Source organism: Paramormyrops kingsleyae, chromosome 23, assembly GCF_048594095.1.
Source record: "Paramormyrops kingsleyae isolate MSU_618 chromosome 23, PKINGS_0.4, whole genome shotgun sequence".
NCBI classification, from domain to species: Eukaryota; Metazoa; Chordata; class Actinopteri; order Osteoglossiformes; family Mormyridae; genus Paramormyrops; species Paramormyrops kingsleyae.
In genome coordinates, this window is record NC_132819.1 from 23,032,263 (window position 1) to 23,058,632 (window position 26,370).

Here is a 26,370-nt window from a genome sequence, read left to right on the forward strand (position 1 = left end):
GTCGCAGCATGCCTTGTACCCCTTGTTTCCCAGGATAGGCAAACTGCACTAGGTTAGTGGTGTAGAACAGTGTTTCCCAACCCGGTACTGAGGGACGGCAAAAACACAGAGGGGGGGAATCCCAAGGACCGGGCTGGGAGACACTGGCGGAGAAGGTGGATGGACGTAGATTACAGAGCCATGAAGATTTATTCTGTACATCAGTAACCAACTTATTAATAAAGGGCAAATCTGACAGCTCTCTCTCTCTCTCTCTCTCTCTCTCTCTCTCTCTCTCTCTGCCATTTTCTACCTTTCAGAGGAATCATGTATGTGCCACTTAACACATTCATCTCTAACCAGACCAGAGACTCTGTAACGCAGCCTATCCAGCACTGGTCAGAGGGAAAAGATGTTTCATTACCTTGTAACTTTATACACAATGGGTTGTATTCTAAATAAAAATGACCAGCATACAGATTCCCTTCGCAGTACTTAAGGTCACTATAATTGAGAAAAACAAAACAGTCCCATTTGTTGTAAAGTATATTTATCCCGGTTTGAGGCATGTTCAAGTATAAGCGGAAACAAACATCTTTTGGGTTGACAATATTGAGAGCAGAAGCATTTGCTCTGGTGGAATTATGGTTTTACATCTGCAATGTAAACACACTGACAGAACGTTAAAATGCTCCGAAATCAAAGGTCATAAACAAATGATGGCATTTCCCAACTCAGTCCTTGGAGGACCCCAGAGAGTCCATGTTTTTAGCAAAAATGTGGACCGTCTGTCAGGGAGCTGAGAGGGAGCAAAAACGTGGACCGTCTGTCAGGGAGCTGAGAGGGAGCAAAAACGTGGACCGTCTGGCAGGGAGCTGAGAGGGAGCAAAAACATAAACTGTCTGGCAGGGAGCTGAGAGGGAGCAAAAACGTGGACCATCTGTCAGGGAGCTGAGAGGGAGCAAAAACGTGGACCGACTGTCAGGGAGCTGAGAGGGAGCAAAAATGTGGATCGACTGTCAGGGAGCTGAGAGGGAGCAAAAACGTGGACTGTCTGGCAGGGAGCTGAGAGGGAGCAAAAACATAAACTGTCTGGCAGGGAGCTGAGAAGGAGCAAAAACGTGGACCGTCTGTCAGGGAGCTGAGAGGGAGCAAAAACGTGGACCATCTGTCAGGGAGCTGAGAGGGAGCAAAAACGTGGACCGACTGTCAGGGAGCTGAGAGGGAGCAAAAACGTGGACCGACTGTCAGGGAGCTGAGAGGGAGCAAAAACATAAACTGTCTGGCAGGGAGCTGAGAGGGAGCAAAAACCTGGACCATCTGGGAGCTGAGAGGGAGCAAAAACCTGGACCGTCTGGGAGCTGAAAGGGAGCAAAAACGTGGACTGGCTAGGAATCCCTGAGGACCGGACTGGGAAACACTGGGTTATATTATCATTATTAAAGGAATACCACTACCAGAGAATGGGAATGGCAACATTTAAACCCAAATCACATACATATTAAGTAAAGGGTCACCAAGAAAATGTTGCATCCAAACACAAAAAGCAACAGATATTGTAAACAAGCTAAAAACCATAATGTCAACAAACAAGCAGGACAAATCACACACAATGTTCTCTACTCTGCCTAGGGCAAAAGAAGTATTAAAATGAGTCCTTTCCACACGGAGAAGCTTCTGTAATGGTGCGGATTCTGGTCCAGTTTGGTGTACAGTCAGAGACTGGTACACACAGGAAGGGGAGTAGCGACCATAAAGGACTGTCTTGTGATTTAGTCACAGTTAGGGTACTGAACCCCTAAGGTACTGTAGTGTACTGTTCTCCAACAAGTGATCAATTTTAGACGTACCAATATATATTATTCTCAAAAGTCTGTTGCAAGACAAAATTTTTGGCTTCAGCTGATTAACAGCTATAATACAAACAATAAATAAAAAACAGTAGCATCCAAATTCACTTGTTTTAAATTTCAAGTTGATGAATATAAAGTTACCCAGTAAAAAGCTGTAAATATTAAAATAAATAAGTATTCTTTATCCCTTTGAGCATAAGTAGAAAAAGTTGCTGATAATGTACACTGAGTGTGGCCCTTTAACACAGGGAGCGGGGCTATGGGTGGGCGGGGCTTAACCCCCATTACCTCGTCCAATCGTGTGAGTATACGGTCTCCAGGAAGTGCGCCCATTGACTCCCTGAAGGAGGCTCCACTCAGTAGACCCAGCTAACGGGGACCCACTGCGGCTCATTGGCCAACCGGTCCACCACAGCCAAGAGTTTCTCGAAGGCCTGGTCCAGATTGTCGTTGACAATCGTCAAGTCAAAGAAGTGCCGGTAAGCTCTCTGGATCCTCGCGCTCTCGTCCACAGTCTTCTTAAGATCCATGTCCTGAGAGGACAAACAGGAGGAGACTCTCAACAAGCCATAAAGTGTTTTATTTTTAATCGAGAGTAGCGTTACACCTGAACTCTTCCTCAGGTCCAGTCATGACCCAAGTGACAAACAAACTTCACTGCCCAGTACCACCTGGTTTCATATGGGGAGGGGGGCAGGCATATAGTGGGACTGATTTTCAGCCCCAGGACTTTTATTTGCATGACCAGTCCATTTTGTCTTTGTTCAGGGGAACCTTTGATAACTGATGCCACAGTTCATATTTTCCTGACAAATTTAATGCTGACATTTCCATCCATCCATCCATCCATCCATCCATCTTCTCTAACTGCTTATCCAGTTCAGGGTGGCAGGGGGTTCCTCTCCCTAGGCTACGAGCACAAGGCTATCGACATTTGAAGAAGACAGGATGCAGCTACCACAAGTGTACAGCTAAACACATCTCATTAAATGTTAAAACTTAATTAACTGAACAAATACAATTTCTAAGCCTTACTTTCTCTTTAATACCGAACAGGCTATTAGGGATTCACATCAGCAGCGTGAAAGAGCATATTGCCGGGAAGTGGCATCTCTGCCCATTTTCTTATTCACACCCCATGTCAGATCTGAAGCTTCAAAGCAAAGGGTATATTTATAGCGACGCATGCAACAAAAAAGTTTGCCATTCCCAGCAGCGAGCTGATTTCCCTTCATACCTGCAGATAAACTAAAATAGATTTCTGATCATTTCCACCCACCCATTTCCCATATCCACTCATCCAGTGCAGGATCGCAGTTGGCCTGACCCAGCCCGGCACTGACCGTGAGCAGTTTGCCAGTGAGCCCCGCCTCCACCGCCGCCTTGTGCATGAGCCGCAGTGTCTCCAGCTCCGGCGCGGCGATGAACACCACGTACGGCATGAACTCGGGCATCCGCAGAACTTTCAGGGCCTGCGAACAGGCGGGAAGAGGCCTGTAAATCACCAAGGCGGCAAGACAAGTATCTACAGCAGAGTTTCCCAACCCAGTCCTCGAGGATCCCACGTTTCTGCTCCCTCCCAGCTCCCAACACACCCCTTCCAGGTACTCGGTGTTCTTGATTGGCTGGGAGCTGGGAAGGAGCAAAAATGTGGACTACATGAGGGTCCCCAAGGACTGGGTTGGGAGACTGAACTACATTAAACGTGCACCGTGACCAATCATTTTTCGACGGACAAGGAAACTTATTATTATTTAGAGTTGTATGTCTGTGGCTCTGTATTGATTTTACTCCAAAATTATAGAAACTGTATAGCAAAGCCCATGACATCATTCCTGGTTAAATGTGCAGCAGTAGTTGTGAGCAGCATGTTTACTTGTTGTATTCATCTGCTGTATGTCATGTCTTTGCATTCAGTTCCATTTTAATGCCGGGATCAAACACAAGAAAGCAAATTGTATGCTCACTGTGAAAATTAAGCTCATTCTGATTATGTGAGTGATAACTTACTGCGTACTCTAGACATTGGTAAATAATTCAGGAAATAATTAAAGACCAGTGTGGTTCTCAGTGACAGGGAACAAGGAGTCCAGTTTGAAGAACAATCCAGAGGTTCTGGTTCTGCTCTGACCTGAGGGTTGACGTCCAGGATGCAGGTCTGTCCAGTTTTCACCACTTCATGGATGGAGTCTATCTTGGTTCCGTAAAGGTTCCCGTCGTATTCTCCGTGCTCCAGGTACTGGCCCGTCTTGATGTCCGCCTCCATCTCCGCCCGCGTCACGAAGCGGTACGAGTGTCCATCCCGCTCGTCGTTCCGGGGCCCCCTGCTGGTGACTGAGGGAGAGAACAGCTGCCTCATTTAATGAAACCACAGAAACCAAAATAAAACGTGCGCCCCGCCCCCGACATTTAAGAAGACATGGACATACCAAGCCGTTACGCATTCTGTGGCCAGTCAAGTCCTGTTACTATAGCAATGTGACAAAGACTGGGAGGCAGAAAGGGAAGCTGGTCAATTCTGGTCGAATTCTGACTGACATCTTAAAATTGGGCCGCAATATCTTTTGTTTAAGCAAGACCATTGACTATGCTTCAGAAAAATATCCAACCATGTAAATTCATTTGGAAAATTGTACCTTCCACTAATATACATAAAATAAGCAGCTAAATAATAATAATAATAACAATAATAATGATGCTAATATATAATAACTGTTATTATTGTTATTATTGTCTTGATGTGTTATTGCAGTTGCTGTTGCAGCTGTGTAACCTGGTCATTTTCCTGGCGTCCCATGTGAGTATAATCTCTGTGTAATTCTAGAGAAATCCACAATCGGCCGTCGGCAGGATCTTACAGGGGACGGTGGTTCCGAAGCGTTTCGGGTTGAGCACGACCAGTCGGTTTTTCAGGCTGCGCCGGCCCACTCCCTGCGCTCCGATCAGGACCAGCGTCTTCCTCTGGAACGGGGGCATCCTGGTCACCTCCTCATAGATCAGCAGCTCGTGTCGGTCGAACTCTGGCGCATGTTTACAGACAATGCTAACCCGTTACTGCTGCTAAAAGGGAGCTTCCAAGGAAGGTCATGTGACACGGCATCCCAGCACCCACCTGCATTTCGTGCCATCAAGTACATCATCTTCTTCTTCTTCTTTCCGCTCATCGCCCCGCACAGCATCCCTGAGAATAACGCATGAGTGTTAATGCTCTTACTGCCCAGTAGAGGGAGCACTTGGTCTTCGCTGATGGCTCATACCCAAGAGTACAATCGGTGAAACCAGTTGCAACTGGTTTTCTCAAGCCAGGAGAAGGGGAGACATTAAGAAACACTAAGAATGGGTTGGAACAGAAGCAAAAATAGATTTCTGTGCAAGAAAAACATTCATTTTCTGTGGAAAAAAAAATGACATCTTGAACCTACCCGAATCATCCCAGTCTTTTGGGACAAAAGCCTTCCTCTTCTCCTCCAGGTACTGACTGGGGACAAGTCCAGTTGCCCCGCCTACAACGTGACATGCCTATAAGAGGAAGAGAGACTTCAGAGGAAGACTCTGGATGGCAGGTGCTATACCTAAAAATCCATATATATTCATCTGCTCTGGGGTAGGTTGGCTGAAACGAGATCTACCCACATATATCTCAACTCCATCTTAACCTTTGATATGTAGAAAGCATAAAGACATTATGTGTTTTGGTAATATAAACCGGAGGGTACTGGTCAGCACAGGGCCTCTAACCAGTGGCCTGTACTACAAAAGCGGGTTACTGGCTTATTGGGGTAACTTGTCGGATTTAAGGTACCACAGTTTAAATGGACTTTATAATCGTTCACTTACATTTTGCCCAGACTACCTTAAATCCGACAAGTTACCCCGATAAGCCAGTAACCCGCTTCGTAGCACAGGCCACAGATCTCCATCCTAACAGCAAGCAGACTGACATCTGGCTCACCTGCCACCAGTTGGGATCTTCCTTGTTGACGATCTGAAGTATATCACCCCTGCAGAAGGCCAGGCCGGCCTCCTTGCAGGGAATAAGACTGTCCTTTGACGGGTTGTAGTCGAAGTGTGGCTTTACGTACACCTGTGAGTCACAAGAGACCCGCATGAATCAAACTGACCACTGATTATGGGAAACGCAGAGCTTTTAAAAGAAATGGGGGAACGTTTTTCCACCAATCCTCCTCACTCACGCCAACGAGTAGGAGCAGGGCATTCTGGGTAAGGTAGATAAGAAAAACAAAAGAGAACATTTTAGATTCGGTAATATCTTGACTAGACCTCTGCAAAATCACATTGTCCAGATACATCTGTAAGGACGACCTGATCTTTTCTGAATTTTTCTGAATTTTGATGCAATTAATATGTTAATTTATGTCAGTCACATATTGGTAGAAGAAAATGTACATTTTAGAAAAGAAATAATAAATAAAAAAATTACAGAAAATATTATTCATAAACAGACGGTCACAGGTCTGGGATGATGCACTTAAAAGATGCTCTAAAATACAGAGCTGACTGGAACCCTGTTAAAGGACATAAATATGATGGGTAGAGAGGAACTGTCAGGGATGCTATATGATCCTGACCATTATAATCAGCAGAGGTAGATAAGTTCAGGTTCAGAACGTAAAAATCCAGACCAAGATTTTGCTTTGACCAACCAGTATGCAACTCTGCGACTGAAATCATTCCTTGAGTCTCTGAGCAAATTCGGGATTTTCCGAGCCGTGATCCCCATCGTCCTCCACACCTAGGGGGCGCTAGAGTTCCCCTCCTTAAAACGTCACGGCGGCGAGTCGCAGCATCACGCTATTTCCAGGTCTCTGGCCCTGACACTCGATATCCCATTGCTAGGTCACGTCTCCGCGCCATTCACCCACGGTGACAGCTGCTGGATGGGAGGGCAGTGGTCCTTCTCATGTGTCACCTCCCGTTAAATGTACAAATTCTGGAAGCGCTTATTGAAGCAAATCAAATTAACGAACGGGCAGGAAGATCACCACTTTCGTGGTGCCGAGATCAAAATTGAAGCCGTTACTTGGTAACATTATCATCATCTATTATTCATAAGGGCAATTAGTCTTGATGAAGGCATGTCTGGTGTCTGGAAACACTTCCTGTAAGAGGTGCTCCTCATCGTTATCCGTTTTCATTAAACAGGGGCCTGCTTCAGTCCTTTAACAAGAACCCAGCTTCTAACTAAGTGGGGCTTAGTTAATCCCAGAGGACAGATGAGTTCGCAGGGACGTGGACAGCTGGCCAAAATGTCGCATGCATGCGTGTGTTAGCAGGCATATCTAGGCGCTAGCAAGAGAGACAACTGTACTGCAGCTGCAGTGCATGGTTTGTGGGCGTGTCAGCCTGGCACAGCGACATCAGCGGGGGGGGGGGGCCCGGGATCCACAGCCCAACTCCTCAAGGGCCACTCTCACCCCCCTGCTGTGTCCCACATAGCACACCGACTGTTATTAATAGGGATTTCCGTGTCCCGTTTCAATCACTCGACATTCTGGGCCTCCTTCGGAATACAGTGAGTCTTACCTTCTAAAACGCCCTACCTCCCCCCCCCGCCCCCACCCCGAAGGACCAAAACGTAGCAGAGCGAGGCAGGCGGGGTGAGCTGAGTGCGAGCGGGAGAAGGAGAGAGACACCGTGGCACAAGCAGATGGTACCTCTGCCCATGTAAGCAAACAAGACGACGATCTAAATGCCAACATGCTCAGCAGCATTGCATTATGAATGATGGTTCGTAGGTCGAACCCCAAACTGAGAAGGCGAACAGCCAAAGGAATGACCTCTGCCCTATAAAGGTCACGTATGGCCGGGTCCTGACAGGTAGTTTACCCATAATGCCCCTATATTGTTTCATATACATGCTTATTTCTTAGAGTTCCTTCCGAGACCCATATCGATTTGAGTTGATTTTTTAAACACTGCTAAAAGCCAACCAATGCCAACACTTCGGCATCTAAAGATGTCCTCAGTTCGAAGGGAGGTTTTGGCGAAACAAACCCAACCGTCACACATTCACAGAGCGTTTGAGTGACTCCTAGCAGCACGGCAGGGTGGCGTACGTGAGAGGCACACAAATTCATCGAAGGAAGGCACAGCATTGCAGGGGTCATGACCCCTGCTGACCCTATGAGATGGCAGAGGCCTAACATGTGCTAATGTGTCTCTACATGCACACCAGGCCCCCACCCTAGATGACAACCTGTTGACGTCGGACTATTTTCGTCCACCATCCTCGGCACACTGTCCCCTAACTCTCCTCGGCCTGCAGCTGAACGCTTTTAAAAGATCGATAAAAGGACGAACAAAACTACCAACGATGCCCCTCCAGCGGGGTCACGCTGCTCTGAAAGTGGCCTGAGCGCGTCTTCACCATGCGTGCCTCACTCTCTCTCTCTCTCTCTCTCTTGCTGTCTATCTACAACTTTTTTAAGCAGAATTTGGAGAAAAGTTCCCAAAACAAGAATGCAAAAAAATGAGTTCGGAAGACATCCCCACAAAATAAGACGTTTTTTCAAATCTTCATCTTCATCTTCCTTTTTTTTTTTTACGATAATTCCTGAGGTTTTTTTTTTTCTTTCTTTTTTAAATTTTTTTCACAATTTGTTTTGATTTGCATTTGTATTCAGGGAATGATGAAGTACATTGAAACAATAGACAGAAGTCGATGAGAAGGGCTCCGGAAACAGGAGCAGAGAGACGCGTGTCAGTGCGTGTGCGTGTGCGCGTGCGCGTGCGCATGCTCATGCGCGTCTGACCTGCGCAGGGGCCGGGGCGTCCCTGTAGCTGGGCAGGATTTTGAGAGTAACGCTGCCGCTGCTCTCCTTCAGCAGCTCCTGCAGCTCTGCGGCGTTGCTGCCCACATGGCGGCCGTTCACCTCTTTGATGATGTCGCCCACGTGCAGAAGGCCCTGCCTGTCTATCATGCCGCCGTGCAGGATGCGGGCGATAACCAGCTCGTCCTTCTCCACCCGAAACGTCACACCCTAAAAAAAAAATCAAACAATAAGTTACCTCCATTTCGCACAACACACACACACTCCATCCATCCATCCATCCACCCAGTTTCTGAAATCGCTTATCCTATTCAGGGTCGCGGGGGGTCCGGATCTCCCGGAGACTACGGGCACAAGGCAGGGAACAACCCAGAACGAGGGCCAACCCATCGCAGGGACACAAACACTCAAACAGTCATAATCACGTAAAAACCTCAATATACAGAGCAATTCAAGCTCTATCACCATTATTGTCCGGAAATGTCATAGCCAAATCATCACTGAAAACACACTCAATCACACCATAAAACAGCTGGGGTTTCATCACAGAGATAGAAGGTTGATCTTTATCAAACTGACACTGGTGGAAAGAGTGAAGTAGGGAGATGGTTTGTTGCTCAGCAGATTAGACCTGGGTGCCTGCGATCAGATGGTCGCTAGTTCAATTCCCATCCTCGGCAGAATAGTCACCCGTAAGATGCTCCAGGGGTGGCAGAAGAATGGGCTGATCTGTGTGTCGCTTTTACCCGTGTGTGCTTATGTCTCAAAGGAGAGAAAGATGAGATTTGCAAAAGCTAAGGAATTCCCACATAGCAGTACTCATACTTGAACTAATAAAGTTCCGGCATATAAAGCATCAGATCATTCAGACTGGTGCATAACAGCTGCTGTTGGTATAATATTCATGTTTTCACCATCTTTACTTAAAACAAACACGGTTCAAGGCTTTACAAAATCACCAGGAACTGAGTCAGCAGCCCTCTTTGTCTCTCCATCCATCCATCCATCCATCCATCCATCCATCTTTACTTAAAGCAAACACAGCTCAAAGCTTTACAAAATCACCAGGAACTGAGTCAGCAGCCCTCTTTGTCTCTCCATCCATCCATCCATCCATCCATCTAACGGCAGCAGGCCGGCACTCACCAGCGGCTCCCCCGCCTTCTTCCGGATGCCGATCATCCTGATGGCGTCGGCCTGCACCGGCGGGCTGCTCATCACAGCCGCGTCGTCCTCAGGCCCCGAGCTGGAGGGCGGGGAGTCGTAGCACTTGGAAGCCACAATATCGTGGGCCTCTAACAGCGACTGGACACCGGGCGAGAAACAGCGAGAGTCACGACTTGTCCCTGCAAGGCCAGTCTGCAGCGACAGACACATGCGTGTACCAGGAAAACATCTCTAAACTACAACTCTCAGTTTTACGCTATTGCTGCTCTGCAGTTGCTGAATGACCCAACAAAAATTTTATGGATTTAATGTACTGAACGAAGGCGGAGGGGAAAAAAAAGAACTACTGTTCTCACCGCTGTAGCCATAGTGCAAGATTTGCATTCATTAGCCCTCAAAACACACACGCATCTGTTGCACTGGAGCTCCCAGACCGACTCTAGGTCACTAAGGTCTTATCCGACAGCTTAAACCACACATTTCAGCTTATAACTGGAGTGGGGTGAATCCCCTGATAGGCCGCTGATCCGATTGGCTACAGAAAAAGAACTCCCCCGGGCTCTTCCTCTGATTGGTCCCAAGCGAGTACATTCAGCCTGAGGGAGGAGTCGTGGCCTAAGGCAGCTTGCTCGCTCACTCTCTCTCACTCTGTGCCAAAGTTGTCTGCACATGCTCCAGATTTCCATTCAAAGCAGCGTGATCTGTCAAGTCCAGTCCTCCCTTTCATTAAACATCTCAGAAGTGTTAATCTTTGATTTGCTGGTTACTGGAAAACTCAGAATACAGCAGAGCTCAGTATCATCCATCATGAGATTTCACCCCGAGACAGAATCGCCCCTCAGTTGCTGCATTCCACACCCCTCCCACTGCCCGTCTCCTCAGCTCCAGCCAGCAAGCTCACGGCGTGTTGTAAGATCAGCGAGGAGAGAAGCCGGGCTGAAGCTCGGACAGCAGAAACCTGCCCCCCCCACACACACCTGAAAGTGAGGCTCCTTGAGGATCTGGGAGAGCTCTGCCGCACTGTCGTCTCTGCCGCTCAAGCCGCTGATGTCCCCGAGGATCTCCGACACCAGTTCCACATTGCTATCCTGCACGGCCTCCAGCTTGACGTCCTCCAATCGCTCGTGAGCCTGTCCGGAACCAGGGCCGGGGGTGGGGGGGGTGGGGGTCGGGGGGTGTGAGAGTCGACAGCCATTGATAGCATAACCCTCAAACTGTCGAAACAGTATTTCCTCATCAGATTTTATGGGGCTTTTAATGAGAGACACAGACATACACAGGGGTTCGGATCCATTACAAACACTATATTTAGCCACACAATCTGGTCGTAATCTTGCTTAATCTTGCCCCACCACATTAAGGTCGGCTCAGAGCTTGCGGGCAAGGTCAGCAGAGTTCCTGTACACTGTTGCACCATGACCCAACGCAGCCAAAGCTCAAGCTACACACAGGCACTGTTATTACACCTCTCCCACACAGTCAACACCGTTCCCCGTGGAAGGTCCCTTAAGGGAACAGTTCTGTGACCATTTGTGGTTCCGGAGATGACCAGAAGAACAATTAGCACCCCAACGCAGTGAAGTCATGACGATCCCAGTCCCTAGCCCTTAGCACCCCAACGCAGTGAAGTCATGACGATCCCAGTCCCTAGCCCTCGATCTCCCATCTCTGAGGCTCCAACGTGTCACAGGAGAGCATCGCGCCCAGCGAGGTCACATCTCTGTCACTCGTAATTCATCACTGCCAAGCAGCAGTGCATTACTCATCTACCCAAAGTATCCGTCTCCACGGTAGCGCGTAACCGTGACTACAATACTAATGAATCTCACATCGTCTCAAAAGAATTACATCCTGCACGCTACAAAGTCAATCCATTGCGCTGCGTTTCATATGGTGCCTGAATAACAGCAATGCGCTGCGAACTTCCCCGGCCTTCTGGACGGTATTCAGATGGTTTCTTGTTACTGTAACGCAACTTGGGCAGCAGTTCAATGGCAGAGGCTCAGCATTTTGCCCAGGAGCTGAGAATTATTATATTACAAAAGGCACCTTCCAAACTGTAAGCGTGTACCGCCAGAGGGGGCGCCGACACACGCATGTGTTTGCAGTGTTCATGCTGAGATATAGGAGAAGACATCACAGCATTAAATCGTTTGAGGCAAATTCGTATTCGGGGGGGGGGGGGGGTGTCCCATGGTTACCTTGGCAAGGGAGCGAACGACGGGGCTCTCCATGATGCCGCGGAGGAAGATGAGGTCGATGTCCTTGGCCCCAGCAGATGAGGGCAGGTCACCCAGGTTGTCCAGGACCTGCTGCATTGCTAAGAGGGGTGAGGGGTTGGTGAGCTTCATGGACTTTCTCGCCGATCGACAAACACCAGTCTATCATTTCTGTTGGGTTAGAACAGCTGTTAATTCGCTGCTGTCTTCGGGGGTGACGCCATATCGAGCTGCACTGCATTGCTTAGGAGAGGAGGACCTGAGCCGACCGTGGCTGACAGACATACAAGCTGTCTGTCTGCATAGCATTACCGTGGCAGTCTATTCATGTTAGCGGTAGCTGAAGCACGTACCACAGCATACAGCCTTAACAGCACACGCATGGATGAGCCCAGCAGCGAGATACACTGCACTACACTGCTCCAATTAAGTGCTGCCATAAAAAACCCTGCCACCAGCTCACTGCATCTATTCTACACTGGTAGGAGACACCAAGGCTCCTTGAAGGACACTGCGGTGACCTCAGTGACAGACACTTGGCAGTGTCTGGCACCGTGGGCGTTGTGTGAAACAAGGAGCCCAAAGGCGGGATCCAATGGCAGCGAGGACGGGCATCGCTAACCGGCGAGGTCAGCGAGCGAACGTCAGCGCTCAGTGACGATCCCGTGTGACAATAGTGGGGATGTTATTAACTCACTGCTTCACGTGACTTTAAGGGTAAAGTTCTTCAGAAAGAAAGAAAACATCAAAATTTACGCTTCACATTGTGTCAGACTGACTGTTGCTGACTCTGGATTAAAGATGCCGCTGCAGAGACCAGTACTGTAGCACTCGAACCCAGGACTTGAACTCGAGTCAAACGTGAGTCTCAATTTCCGTGACTCGGACTTGATAAGCTTGAAACTGAGGTTTGGATTCTACGGGTCCAAGACTTGGACTCAAATAGTACTCAGCTCTAAGCTTATTAAATAGAGCATATTAATGTAAGAAGTACATTCGACACCCCTTTCTGTTTTCCCAATAATAACAGCCAGCTAGTTATAATGTGTAATTTTGTTCACATGAACACCCAATAAAACAAGAAGTCTTACAACTCTATTCCTTCAGTAATACCAGTTGATAGCTGGGTAGTTAATGAGCTCAGTTTAGCGTAGTTTAGCGTAGTTTAGCATAGCTTAGCATATCTTAGCGTAGTTTAGCGTATCTTAGCGTAGCTTAGCATAGCTCAGAAGCAGCTGGTGATGTTTAGCCACAGCAGAGTTAGGAGCAGTTTTAGTTGCCTCTCGATGTGTTTTATTTTCTGACTTTTATAGTCCATTATTTTTCCACAGATATTCCTCTCAAACGTGATTGTTTGACCATTAGATCCCTATCAAACTTAATTTCAAGATATATAGGCCACTGGCTCCCAGCGTAGTTTATTTCGAGTTAAACTGCGGAATAACTGAGTCTCGATGTGAAACTTCAGACAGAGATTGAGAGCAAAGAGTCACAACTGAAAGGATGTCGCAGAGCTTTCAGAACAAACAGGCCCCGAAGATCTTTAGAGGTCTTAATGCACTTAGATCTCAGTCATGATTTGCTAAACCCAAACCACAAGATCCTGACCTTATCAGTAAAATTGTCTTCTCAGGGTAATCCAGCCATCAGAACGCACAGAATGCAGTATGTAACACTGGACAAAGAATCAGTAATATTTTCACCAGTGTGAACAGGAGACAAATGTATAGATTACAAACATTTTACATTGAAATTCAAGAAATGACATAAATGACATGTATGTTTTGAAACAGAAGATATCTTGACAACATTTTAGTCAATATTTGCACCCTTGAATATTTCTAGTAAAATCTTGATTTTTTTAAATTCAACTTCCAGATAATTTTTCTTTTAATATAAATGCGTGGCTGCACACAGCCGGCAAACACAAAGAAAAAGACAAAACATAAATACAGAAGTTCGAAATTTGCAGTCAATGAATTTTAAAGTGACCAACTCATCAAAGTTTATGAATACAAACATTGTCTGACAGTGACTTACATCACTAAGCCATTGTTGACCTAGAGGCTGAGCTAAATGGGAAGTCATGTGACAGTCACAGCATGTCATGTGACTCAGAGGATGACACAGCCAAAGCTCAAGCTACACCCAAGGCTCACAAAGCAGCCCCTGTGGAGATGGTGACTCCTCCAGTAGATTAGAGAATATACTCCAAGTCATTCTGATCAAAGATCAAATACAGAATATGAATGACAGCCAACTGAAAAACCATGAACAAACCGGGAACCAGCCATTAACTGACCACAGCCAACATGGACGAGGAATACTGGTGCCACTAATTTGTCTACAAATGCAAGCTCAAGCATAGCTATAGATTAATTCTCAAACTCATTGACAAATTAATCCAACAGACCACGGTATCACGTGACAGGTGCTAAACGAGAGTATGCAATCTAGAAATTGGAAACCTTTGGAATCAACGTCAGTCTCCGACCGGATAATGAATCGGCCTTGAGCTGAAAACCATTAATCCTTCCCTGGTCCTCCTGACACATGGGTCCCAATCCCTCAGCGTGTGTGGGAATTCCTGCTCTGAGTCATTTTCCTTGGATTCTGTTAAGAGAGACAAGGGCAGCTTAACCTTAGTGAAAAGTTCCAGTGCCAATCTCACAGAAAGGAGAGGAAACCGCTGCAGACAGTGACTGTGACGCTCGCTGGCAGCTCCTGTGACTCAGCATCAACCTGGCAGCCAGATGAATCACTCCTGCGCCTCGTATACAGTTTTACTGCGGCCTTCATGAAGCCGACTGAGGAGGTCTGACGCATTTCCCTTTCATGTGGAGTATTACTCAGCATTAAAAAGGTCAACTTTTAAGACCCTACATATGAACCTCCTTCCACAGACTCAGGGGGCAATACAGATCATCCGGATTACATAACTACAGCCAGCCCGATGATCTTTATTTTTTGTGAAGGAGTTTTAGGGAGAAGGACCAAAGCCGACGCTTCAGTTGATCTGAGGACCTCACCCTTCTGAAGAACATGAACGAAAGGCCAGAGAGCTCAGGACACTGAAGTGATTCTTGGACACTTAAATAAGATGCTTCAACCAACAGTAGTTTACAGAGCTTTTCAGGCATCCAAGGATAACACCCTGATGGCTGAATTTAGCACGACATACACAGTGAGTCTGAAAAGCATTTCGAAACCCAATGATGGCTTATCCCCCCTGCAGCAGCGAACAGGAAGCGGTCAGCGAAGGCACTGGGGGAAATCCGCTCACGCCGCTGTCGCATCAGCCTGGGACGTGTTCTTCAAGCCCTGTCTAGTGCAAAATCCACCCCCCACCCCAATGTTTTGTCTGTAGAAGAAAAAAATAAACCTCCTCAGACAACTATGGGTGTCTCACTGAGGAAGATAAAATGGAAATTATCGAGACAGCTCCTCTCCTCAGCAGCTTCTAAAGTCGGCGTCTGTTCCAGGTGGCCGAAAGACGACTGAACCCACAAAGTTGTTCTTCTCAAGGCGCCCTACAAGCATCACGTGCGCTCCCATCACGTGCGCTCCCATCACGTGCGCTCCCATCACGTGCGCTCCCATCACGTGCGCTCCTCCTCCGCAGACGTGCAGCATATGTAGGATTGTATTTGGCTGTACTGCTTGGCACCTCCACGAGGATCCAGAGGACCTTCTGACACCCTGTAATCAGCCAGCCAGTCGGGGGGGGGGGGGGGGGCAAAAGCATAGACGCCCCACAGGTGACCCGATTTTGAGGGGCTTCAGCCACTGTATTCTTTGTCTCAGCCCCCTTGAAAAATGATTCACATCCATTTAGTAGATTCACATCCCTTCTACACAAGGTCAGAAAGGTCACCAGATCTGAAAAAAGGGGATTTCCTAACCCAACCGGTCAGTGTTTATCAAACCGGCTAAATCCTTCAACCTAACATTTGGATGGACTTTAATAACTGACACAAAAACATGAAAAACATCTACTACTAATAATTCAGTTCTTTAGCATATATTTTTTTGCTGCTAATACCAAATCAGGCACATGCAGTATAATTTAAATTAATCGTTGATTATCAGCTGGGAGTATTTCAGGGAAATTCCTTTCCAAATAGAACACCATCATCACAAAGGAAACCTCTTGATCACATACGTTCCATACAAACCACCAGGAATTCTACTGCCTGCTGAGTGTGGCATTAGCTCCAGTTCACCTCCCTGCCAGCCAACAGCAGTCAGACCAGAGGAAGCTTCTGGTCTGACTGCAGAGACGACCATCTCTGGAAGCCCGGAACGGCCCGGAACAGCCCGGAACAGCCCGGAACGGACAGCCGGCAGGTTGACGCTCCAAGCAGACTCCCAGTCCGCCATCGTGCGTCACAGCCCTGCTCAAACGTGTCCCCGGGGTTCAACTACCTCTGGCTTATGCCACTACAGTTATCAGATAAAATGTATAAAACATAAATATTTAAATGCAGTAAGACAGCATGCAGTGTGCTCATACAGCTGCAGTGTGCTCATACAGCTGCAGTGTGCTCATACAGCTGCAGTGTGCTCATACAGCATGCAGTGTGCTCATGCAGCTGCAGTGTGCTCATACAGCATGCAGTGTGCTCATGCAGCTGCAGTGTGCTCATACAGCATGCAGTGTGCTCATACAGCTGCAGTGTGCTCATACAGCATGCAGTGTGCTCATGCAGCTGCAGTGTGCTCATGCAGCTGCAGTGTGCTCATACAGCTGCAGTGTGCTCATACAGCTGCAGTGTGCTCATATAGCTGCAGTGTGCTCATACAGCTGCAGTGTGCTCATACAGCTGCAGTGTGCTCATACAGCTGCAGTGTGCTCATACAGCATGCAGTGTGCTCATGCAGCTGCAGAGACACACGTTCTCTAATCCCACAAACCATTACAATCCTGTCTCCACCACAAATTAATTAAATCCCAGCCCCCACCTCCCCCCCAGCAACCCACACCAACACACTTACACACTCATTTCATCAGGCAGCAGACATGCTCATTTAAATGCAGCTGGACCCCCCGGAGCCTGGCCCCCCGGTGCAGCTGGACCTTCATACTCTCTGCCTAGATAATACCATCAAAACCTGGTGTCAGATTTAAATTAGATTTATTCCACAAATGTTTTATTTTTCGGTGTTTGTTGCCTTTCCCCTGCCAAAATGTGTACTGTCACTCCAGTCCACCAGTAAACAGCCACTATCTGGGCTCCCTCTGCACAATCAATACTGAATATGCATAATGGCCCCACAATTCCTGGACAGATGCCCTGCACCATGTCCTCACTGTGTGCTGATCCGCGGGACCATGAACTCCGCCTGCCCCTGCATTACCGAGGCTCTCAGTACTATTGGCTCAAAAGCACGACTCTTCATACATATTGGCCAGTTGCTGCAGTAGTACTGGCCAATAGCTTCGAAAATACCTTTTAAGTCCCACCCCCTCCCTAGGCAAGCAATTAAACGATTGGCAAGCCATAATCACCCACCGGTTGCCACAAATCTGGAATTTAATCCACAGACAGAAATGCAGGACTATGCAATCTGCTGTTTGGGATTTTCCCTCCCCCTGCTTACTCCAAATCGTGTATTTAATGTTTCATTGATATTTCATTTCCAAATAAAACAGTAAGACAATAGTACAACTCTCATGTGTCCACGTCCTAAAATCCTACGTGATCATTTTACGGTCCAGAGACCCAGCAGGTCTCAGTTTACTTCCCCACGCTTTCGTGTGGAAACAGCAAGCAAAACGTGAAAATGAAAGAAAAAAAGGAATAAAAAATAAAGCCAGAAATAAATAGAAAATAAAGAGAAAGAAGCCTTAAAATGTTTTTCTTTGGTCCACGAAAAAAAAACAAAGGGATCAGAAGATTGTACACATCAAGCAGACGACCCAGCATGGATTGACCATATGGGCATTGGACACGTGCCCGGGGGCAGCACGTCCTGGGGCTGGCACGTCCTGGGGCTGGCACGTCCTGGGGGCACCAAGCAGGGCAAGTCCCCATAATCCCACCCTGCTCCGGTTCCATTCATGAATTAGTGCAGTTTAAGATATAGAATATTTAATATAATTGTATATTTAATATGATTATTTATTGTTCTTTTATTATGGCACACTGAAGAGCCAATGTAACGTTTCCGTATGTTAGATACATTTCAGGATTCTGTGACCCACCATGCTGTTACTTAGGGCCACTTAATGCTCTTAATCCAGCCCTGAAGATGGCACGCAGAAAATGGCAGGTTTTAATCAATGGCAGGGCACAAGTGACCTAAATGAGTGCCGTTTTTAGCAACACTAAAAAAAAAAGCAGCACACTGAACATTTTATATTACAAATGAGTTAAGAAAAGTTTCCAGAGAAACAGACAATGAACTAGAAGTCTAACCTAAAATGAGCCTTATGACAAAACCAATAGCTTCTCCCATACCTGGTTATTTCAGGGCCAAAACCAGGAACCAACCGTGAACCACAAACCATGAACCAAACTAGATCTGCATTAAAGGTTTCTTTCAGCAGATGCCATTATTTTACTACGGTAAGTCAGCTGGACATACCATCATTTTGAGGAGAGGTATGCCTGTTAGTCACAGCTAATCTGTTACTGGGGTTAAAGGTCAGCTTGAGGCATTCTTATTGGCTGCTTATGGGACTGCACTCCGTATGTCATCAGTCAATTCCAGCTCATGGCTTTCCTTAAGTTTTTAGACAGCTTCAGTGTAGCAGGTTAGAATCAGGCTGTATTACCCACAAAGCTCTGCTGCCGCGTGGAGTCTCTGTACCTGTGATCATGTCTGCAGAGGCGTGGGCTTCTTGCAAGATAGACAGAGTGATTCGTTCAGCTGCGACACGTTCGTCCACAGGCGGAAACCTCGCCGACTTGTCCGAGCTCTCCAGAGAACCATCCGGAAATGATATGTAAACAAGCTGGCTTTTAGGCTGGGTGATTTCCATTGCGTTGCATTAAGATCCCCGTCACCTGCTCCCGACCTCAAACTCACAAAGGCAGATATTCAAAACATGGTGCTGATGTTTCGACCAATGAGAATACAGCACCAGACTCATACTGTCAGCAATCACACATCATGGGTGACTCAACGATTAGCGAAATCTCCGCTGGCTCACAGGCTACCGTTGTTACACTTATTTATTCTTCTGCTCATTTATTCTGTTCAGATTCATGAATTTGGCTTGTAGCGAGTAATAGCATTACGTTTCGCGGGAACAGCCCATGACGGGGGTTGCCATGGTGACACGCCAGGGGCCTTGCCACCTCGTTACCAGACAAAGACGCAGAGTCACCCACTGCTGTGGTAAACCGTACCGCTGCAACAGAGTGCAGAGACAGGCAAAAAAGGGCGTCCTGCGCCTTACCTGCGTGTGACCAGGGGGAGGCGCTGTGATGTGTGCAAAAACAGGGACGGTCCCCCCTTTACCACAAACTTCTCAAACAGTACTAATAGGTCTGAGACGTGGTGTCCCGATAGACAAGGAATTAGCGAGGACATCAGATATTAAACCCTCGATTGTCTTTGAAAGACAGACTCAAAAGAAACCTTTCAGAATGTGACAAACGCCCATGTTCACACACAACTGAAAAATAAAACATTAAATAAATTACTTTATAGGAATTATTCAGGGAATCACTGGCACCCAATCCATGACTTTCTCCAGTCTTGCATCCTGTGCTGCCTGGGATAGGCTCCAGCCCCCCCCCCAACAGCCCTGACAAAGTGGCTGGAAGATGGATTGATGGATGGATGGATATTTAAAGAACAAAAAACTACAGGCTCCTTGTGGGAGAATAGATTGGCCTGTGGCTAAACCCACATCTCTATCATCAATTACTCTGCAAGAATCATCTCCACAGTAATAAAGTAACATAATAAAGATTTTTACCAAGACAGCTAACCATAAAAATAGAGTCCTTCTCTCTTGCTGAATGCTCATACGTCAGAAGCTTCAAGAAGCCTCCTGCATTTGTGAATCACTCCCAGTAAGACCCTGCATCCCATTACCTCCAATATAAACATCTTGCCTTCCTCTGAGGTCAACCTCACCTGTGCCAGATGTAGCGTCCCTGATCCAAGTGACCCGAGCAGCCCCCCCCCCCGGAACTACAGGCTGCTCAGCTATGCCCCCGAGAGACGGCAGGACCTAGTAGAGAACAGCAGAATCTTTTCAACATCAACGGGAGAGGAATTTCACCAGTGGAGTGAGGACGGGTGACCAGTCTGCGCGCTGGTTCTAAAACACGCCTCTCATGGACCACAGGGCACAGAGTGAGACGGCCCCCGGGGCAGACCAACTCCAGCGGGAAGGTGGGCCGGGCGTGCCAGACCACTCTCTCTGACTGGCCATCTGGACCCCACAGTTCTGGGACAGGAGGCCTCTGTTTCGGACACCAGTCACTGGACTGAACCATTCATAGAGGGGACCATTGTACCCAGCCGACCTCAGGAGCTGCACAACGTCGGCAGTGCCGACCCCCAGGGCTGGACAGAGCCGGGCACGGTGGTGGCAGGATAGAGGCAACATCGCAGACACAGGACAGGACAAGAGGCAAAACTCCACTGTTCACTCAGCTCATTCCAGTACAGAGCCTGGACATATGTGAACATATCCTGCCACAGCCTGAAGAAGCCCTGGCCTGTATGTTAAACTGGATCCTTAAATAGGAGAAATAAAACTCCCTAAATAAATGCGACCTGAATTTCAAGGGGCAAGAAGAAAATGTAAGATTTAAGATCAAAAATGAGATCCACTTTATTGATCCCAGCAGGGAATTCTGGTGCATACAGCAGCAAGAACATACATACAGTGCCAAACAGGCAAAGTGCAAAGACAGTGACAGTGCACACAGTGCAAAGTAAATGCAGTGCAAAGTAAATGCAGTGCAAACCGATTTTAAAAGTACGCAGTACACAAATGATTACCTGAAAAAAACAGAATATTGAGGTACTATGCATTGTATAGAAATAAAAAAGAATTTTAACTAAAATATAGGCTTGTTTACTTTTCCTCTGCTTACCCATAGTCTAATCAGGATGATTTTAAAGCCATACATTTTAAGCTGAGGTGGTGAGGGTCTGTCTGGCTCAGCCTTTGGGTTAAATGAGTCAGTTCTCAATCTTCCTCATATTGTCGAGCACAAAAGGGGTGACTCAACACCTAATATCTCTGCCCACCCCACAACCTGCCCTCCTCACTGTTCCCCCAGCCCCCCATCCAAAGCCTTTATTCCAGGTTAATTGCAGTGTATTCCATATTTCCTGTAAACACTGGCAGCATAGCCAAGCCCCTCCCACACAGTGCTGTGAATTACTGTAACAAGGCGCCTCGTGTACCAAACTCAATCAACGGGAAACACTTTACATGCTGCACACTGACGTAGTACATCATGGGGCACTGCACACTGACGTAGTACATCATGGGGCACTGCACACTGACGTAGTACATCATGGGGCACTGCACACTGACGTAGTACATCATGGGGCACTGCACACTGACGTAGTACATCATGGGGCACTGCACACTGACGTAGTACATCATGGGGCACTGCACACTGACGTAGTACATCATGGGGCACTGCACACTGACGTAGTACTGGCAATTTAGACATAGCAGTTAGCCTGACTGCATGTACTTTGGGCTGCAGTACCAGAAAAAAAACCCATGTAACATGGGGGGAACATGCAAACACACACACACACACACACACACACACACACCTCCATTCCTGGACGTGGGAGGTAACAGCACTGCCCACTGAGCAACCATGTTGCCCCAATTTGTGCATAAGAGGAATAAATAACCAAAAGTACCTTGCATTACATGTCTGAACTCCTTGGGAAAACGTTAGAGGACACTGCCACCTTGACCCGAGCTGTTTCCGGTACTTTCCTGTCCTGAATTTTGAGTGAGAAGCCATTAAGCAGCCAACCATGTGAATGGGGCTATTTTGAATATAAACACCTCCGGTACCTTCAGAGGGCTCTGCTGTCTATCCTGCACCTCCCGCTCTCCTTCCCCATCGCTATGGAAACGCCTCCCATCCGACGCTACACACAATCGATGATTAAGCCGTAACTAGAACTGACACACATCGTCCGAGAGTTTCCAAGTGAATCCTTTACAAATCACACGCACGAGTGAGCCCAGATCTGCCTGGATGCTCTTTCTACAAACCAACAACATGCATTACGCACTTTGTTATTCTAAAACATAAATTAACTGTGGTATAAAAATGGCACGAGTTACATATTTGCAGTTCCAGTTTTGGCCTTTTAACAACTTGGAGCAAAACACAAGCACTCTACACACAAACAGAGACACTCACACTAACACACACACACAGAGACACTGACACACACACAGAGACACTCACGCTCATACACACACACACACACTCACAGAGACACTCACACTCACACACAGAGACACTCACACACACAGAGACACACACACAGACACTCACACACACACACAGACACTCACACACACACACACAGAAACACACACACACACAGACACTCACACACACACAGAAACACTCACACACACACAGACACTCACACACACACAGAAACACTCACACACACACACAGACACTCACACACACACACAGAAACACTCACACACACACAGACACTCACACACACATAGAAACACACACACACAGACACTCACACACACACAGAAACACACACACACAGACACTCACACACACACACAGACACTCACAAACACACAGACACTCACACACACACACACAGACACACACACACAAACACACAGACACTCAGGTAACAGGAATTCATGTTCCCTCCCAGCAGGGTCACCACAGCTGTGCTGTTAAAGTCAGCACGTGTTTTTTTTTTTTTTAACTCTGTAAACGCAGAATACAAGAACATAAAGAGTATTTGTTCGGTTTTACACAGGCTCGCCATTTTATTTGCCGGCTGTCAATCAAAGGGACGGGAACCAGACAAACCAGACCTAAATTTCTAGGAATTAAATGCTTTTCTCAGTCGTGTCAGGATCCCATGAAGGTCAGTATTCAGCATTACGCAATAACTGCAATGCTTCTAAAAGCACGGTATCAGGAAGAAGGCGCTGATTTAGGCCTGTTCTGTTTGACAACCTTGCAGTCATCCTACACTATCAACAGTACAAAACTGTTTTCATCTGATCCTAAGAGCTTTAAACTTCACTCCGTCTCCCCACCCCGCCCCCGCACGGAGGCTCAAACGCTGCACCGTAAGAGGATTACCCCATTTGTACCTTAGCTGTGGCCCCAGTATTACAGTACAACAATAACAGCGGAAACCTGGCCAGCAAATGGAAGCTCGCAAATTCAAACCACGGCCGTTACTGCTGTCACTCACTTTTAGCAAACGAACGACGACAAACATGGAAAGTGGAATGAGCAAGAGGGGGTGCATAAGTCACGTCCACTTGTCTGTTTGCTTTTGCAAAATGTAGAATAACCTTTTATTGGGAAAAAAAAACACAGAGATGTAATTTAATAATAAGGTTTTATTGGTTAACATTAAATAATTTGTAGGTGATTTTTTTTGGTGATTGTTCATCGTATAAAAATGAATAGTAATCTGAGTTCTATAATAAGAACTTTAGTAACCAAACGACAATAGCAACAGCTGCGTATTGTTAATTTTACCTACTGTAAGATAACGCCAAACCTGGTTATCGATGAGCAGTTTTCCAGAAAACACCACTGGAAGACCACCCAACATTCATCCATCCAACCAATCATCATGCCACAGTCGTATCCGCATGATTTGTGACCAATTATGTGGCTGCCCCATGTAGAACATCATGAAATCCTCAACCCCTTGGCCAGAGGTGTCAAACTCCAGTCCTGGGGGGCCGGAGCCCTGCACATTTTTGGGTTCGCCCTCATTTCACACACCTGGTTCATCTCCTTCTGCTAATTATCACACAGCTGTTGAGCTGAATCATTTGTACCGGGAGAGAGCTAAGCTACACAGGGCTCCGGCCCCCCAGGACGGGAGTCTGACACCCCTGCCCTTGGGGCAGCTTCAGACTTACATGCTGTGCTATTTGCCTTGGAGTCCTTTAAACCAGGACAAGTGTTGGACTTGGTGTTTATTGGCTGTCTGCACCTCTTGCTAATGAGTACTTTGTAGGGGCGAAGTGCCGTTTTAGTTGCCCTCCGTTTTCTTGTATGTTGTGTTGAGGTTTGTTGGGTAAGTCGGTGTTGATTTGTAGTTAGGGGGCTTTTTGTGTGTCCTGTTGCCCTGGGTTCACCCTGAGGTGTGGTACAGAGCTCTTAGCTTATAACTTGGCTATATATCATAAATATCTCACTGTAAGGCACCGTAAATAAAACCACATTTGCCGCATGTTGCTTCATAGTTGCAGTCCTGATTTCCTACTGCTGAATCACTGACTGTAACACACGTGTCTCTTAGCCCAGGCTTACGCCAGTGGTGGGTCTGCCCCAGTTTAAAAGACCTACCTGAAAGACAGAGGATGTGTCTTTTTTCAATTACCTACAATTACCTACAGCTAAGGGGGTAATTAGCAGACCCTTGAGAGTACAAGCCCACGACATACAAAGGTACACCTTTTTACCCTTTTTTCTGACAGTCATAGCCCACTGATTAAGAACCATGATCTGCAAAATCAACAGGCTTACGATTTAAGCATCAGTTACAAAAGTTTACTTTTGTCTACAATATGTGAACACAAATTAAATCCTGCATCATATGCACCAGTGATCATCTAGAAAGTCTCAGAGCCAACATGAAGAACATTTCTTTCTGTATAAGTAGTTCTACAAACAAATGATAAGGTTGGATCATCCCACACTTAGAGAATGGAGGTTTTATAAAGTGTCTTAGAATTATAAAATACGTGTTTACAGCCTGCTGTTAGTGCTTGTGGTTCATTTTCGGTATAAGAAGGGATCTGCAGACTGATGGCAAGGAAACGCGTGTCATCCCGTAAAGCGCGTGTCATTACCCTCATATGACAGATTACCAATGGAAAGGTAGGAGTAAACTTAAGTAGGGACATGCAACACGTAGCCGTGAGTACAGGAGAGCACAACTGCTTTTTTCGCATGCATTCCTACATTTTCACCAATAAGGAATGCTTAAATGCTGCCGAAGAGAATGGTAATCTCACAGGACAGATATTCGGTTAACTTTTCTACAGGTTCAGTTGCGCAATAACTTCTGGGCAATAAGCCAGGCAGTTTTACGTTAGTGCAAAGAAATGCTTTTAAGCGCCACAGAGTGGGACCTGGTGGTGTCGGCTGAGCGGCGATCACTGCGGTGGCGATCCATAGGAACCAACATTAAAGAGGCATGCAGGGGCAGGCGGAAAATGTGCTGCCGATGTAATGTCTGACACACGGATCGCGTCCGGGCGCGTCCTGGCATGACAGCGCGGGGTCCCCGGCGCGTGTGACGGCGCGGGTCGCCCACCGCCCCCCTGGGCATCATTACTGACTTTACGCTACACGTGCGGCGATGTTCGCTACCCATTCATGCGCCGTCGACGCGTGGGAGTCACTTTTATAAAGAAAACAGCTCCGGTAGGGGGTAAAAACGGGGGATTTAGCGCGCAGAGGGGACCATCGCTTTCAATCAATCTTGTCTATACCTGCACTCTCATACAGAACAAGGAATGCGCGTTCTACTTATTGCAAATGTGTCCTTCTCTGAAAGCAAATATTTACTTGAAATGAATTAAAATGTAATTAAAACTAGCATACAGATTCATACGACGGCAAGTCTAACGACTTACCTAGTGTCTTGGCTGTAATTTATTCTCTCCAGTCTGGTTATAGATCCATCTCTTCCCTGGCCGCGATCCCGCAGTTAACTCCCCGCGCACGGTACGCCGATCACGCTCCCCGGTCTTGCCCCTCGGTGACGTTTCCGGGCAAACATCAACCGGAGCTGAGCGCCGTAGCTTTGACTCCTCCTTCATTAGAGTGCAGTCCTACGATTATTAACCGAAATTATTCTTTGGAGCCCGGGGTATATCTAAAAATTGGTTTAGAATCGATTACGACCGAGAAACGATTTAAGATTCTGTTTATGGATGTGGATATTTTGCGACTGTGTTTTTTTACATTTAATCCTTGACATTGTAACCAAGTAGCCTGCAGCTCAACTTGGAAATATCGCCTGACCTGTTTTGTTTGTCATGTCTGATGTGTTTTTCTCGTCTCACATAAATTCCTTTGTAGGACACTACACTCCCAAAGACTGGAATTTAAATGTTACACAACTTATTTTACGCTTACACCGATGGGCGTAGTCCATTAGGCGAGA

The 26,370-nt window shown here is 46.9% G+C and overlaps 1 protein-coding gene across 4 annotated transcripts; it reads right to left on the minus strand.

Annotated features, from left to right (window-relative positions):
• Window positions 1-507: 507 nt before the first annotated feature.
• On the minus strand, window positions 508-26,139 carry pals2b (protein associated with LIN7 2, MAGUK p55 family member b). 4 transcript variants are annotated; one of them, XM_023825348.2, is made up of 13 exons: window positions 25,838-26,139; window positions 18,823-18,931; window positions 11,992-12,110; window positions 10,768-10,920; window positions 9,770-9,928; window positions 8,606-8,833; window positions 5,785-5,916; window positions 5,255-5,351; window positions 4,945-5,013; window positions 4,691-4,852; window positions 3,964-4,166; window positions 3,176-3,304; window positions 508-2,365 (listed from the first exon to the last, which is right to left on the minus strand). In XM_023825348.2, exons 2-13 carry the CDS (start codon window positions 18,830-18,832, stop codon window positions 2,189-2,191), a joined length of 1,638 nt encoding a protein of 545 aa, XP_023681116.1. In that variant the 5' UTR covers window positions 18,833-18,931; window positions 25,838-26,139; the 3' UTR covers window positions 508-2,188. The 4 variants fall into 4 exon arrangements, with proteins under 4 accessions (XP_023681116.1, XP_023681115.1, XP_023681117.1 ...); XM_023825347.2 differs by lacking the exon at window positions 25,838-26,139 and adding an exon at window positions 20,101-20,425; XM_023825349.2 differs by lacking the exon at window positions 18,823-18,931.
• Window positions 26,140-26,370: the final 231 nt, after the last annotated feature.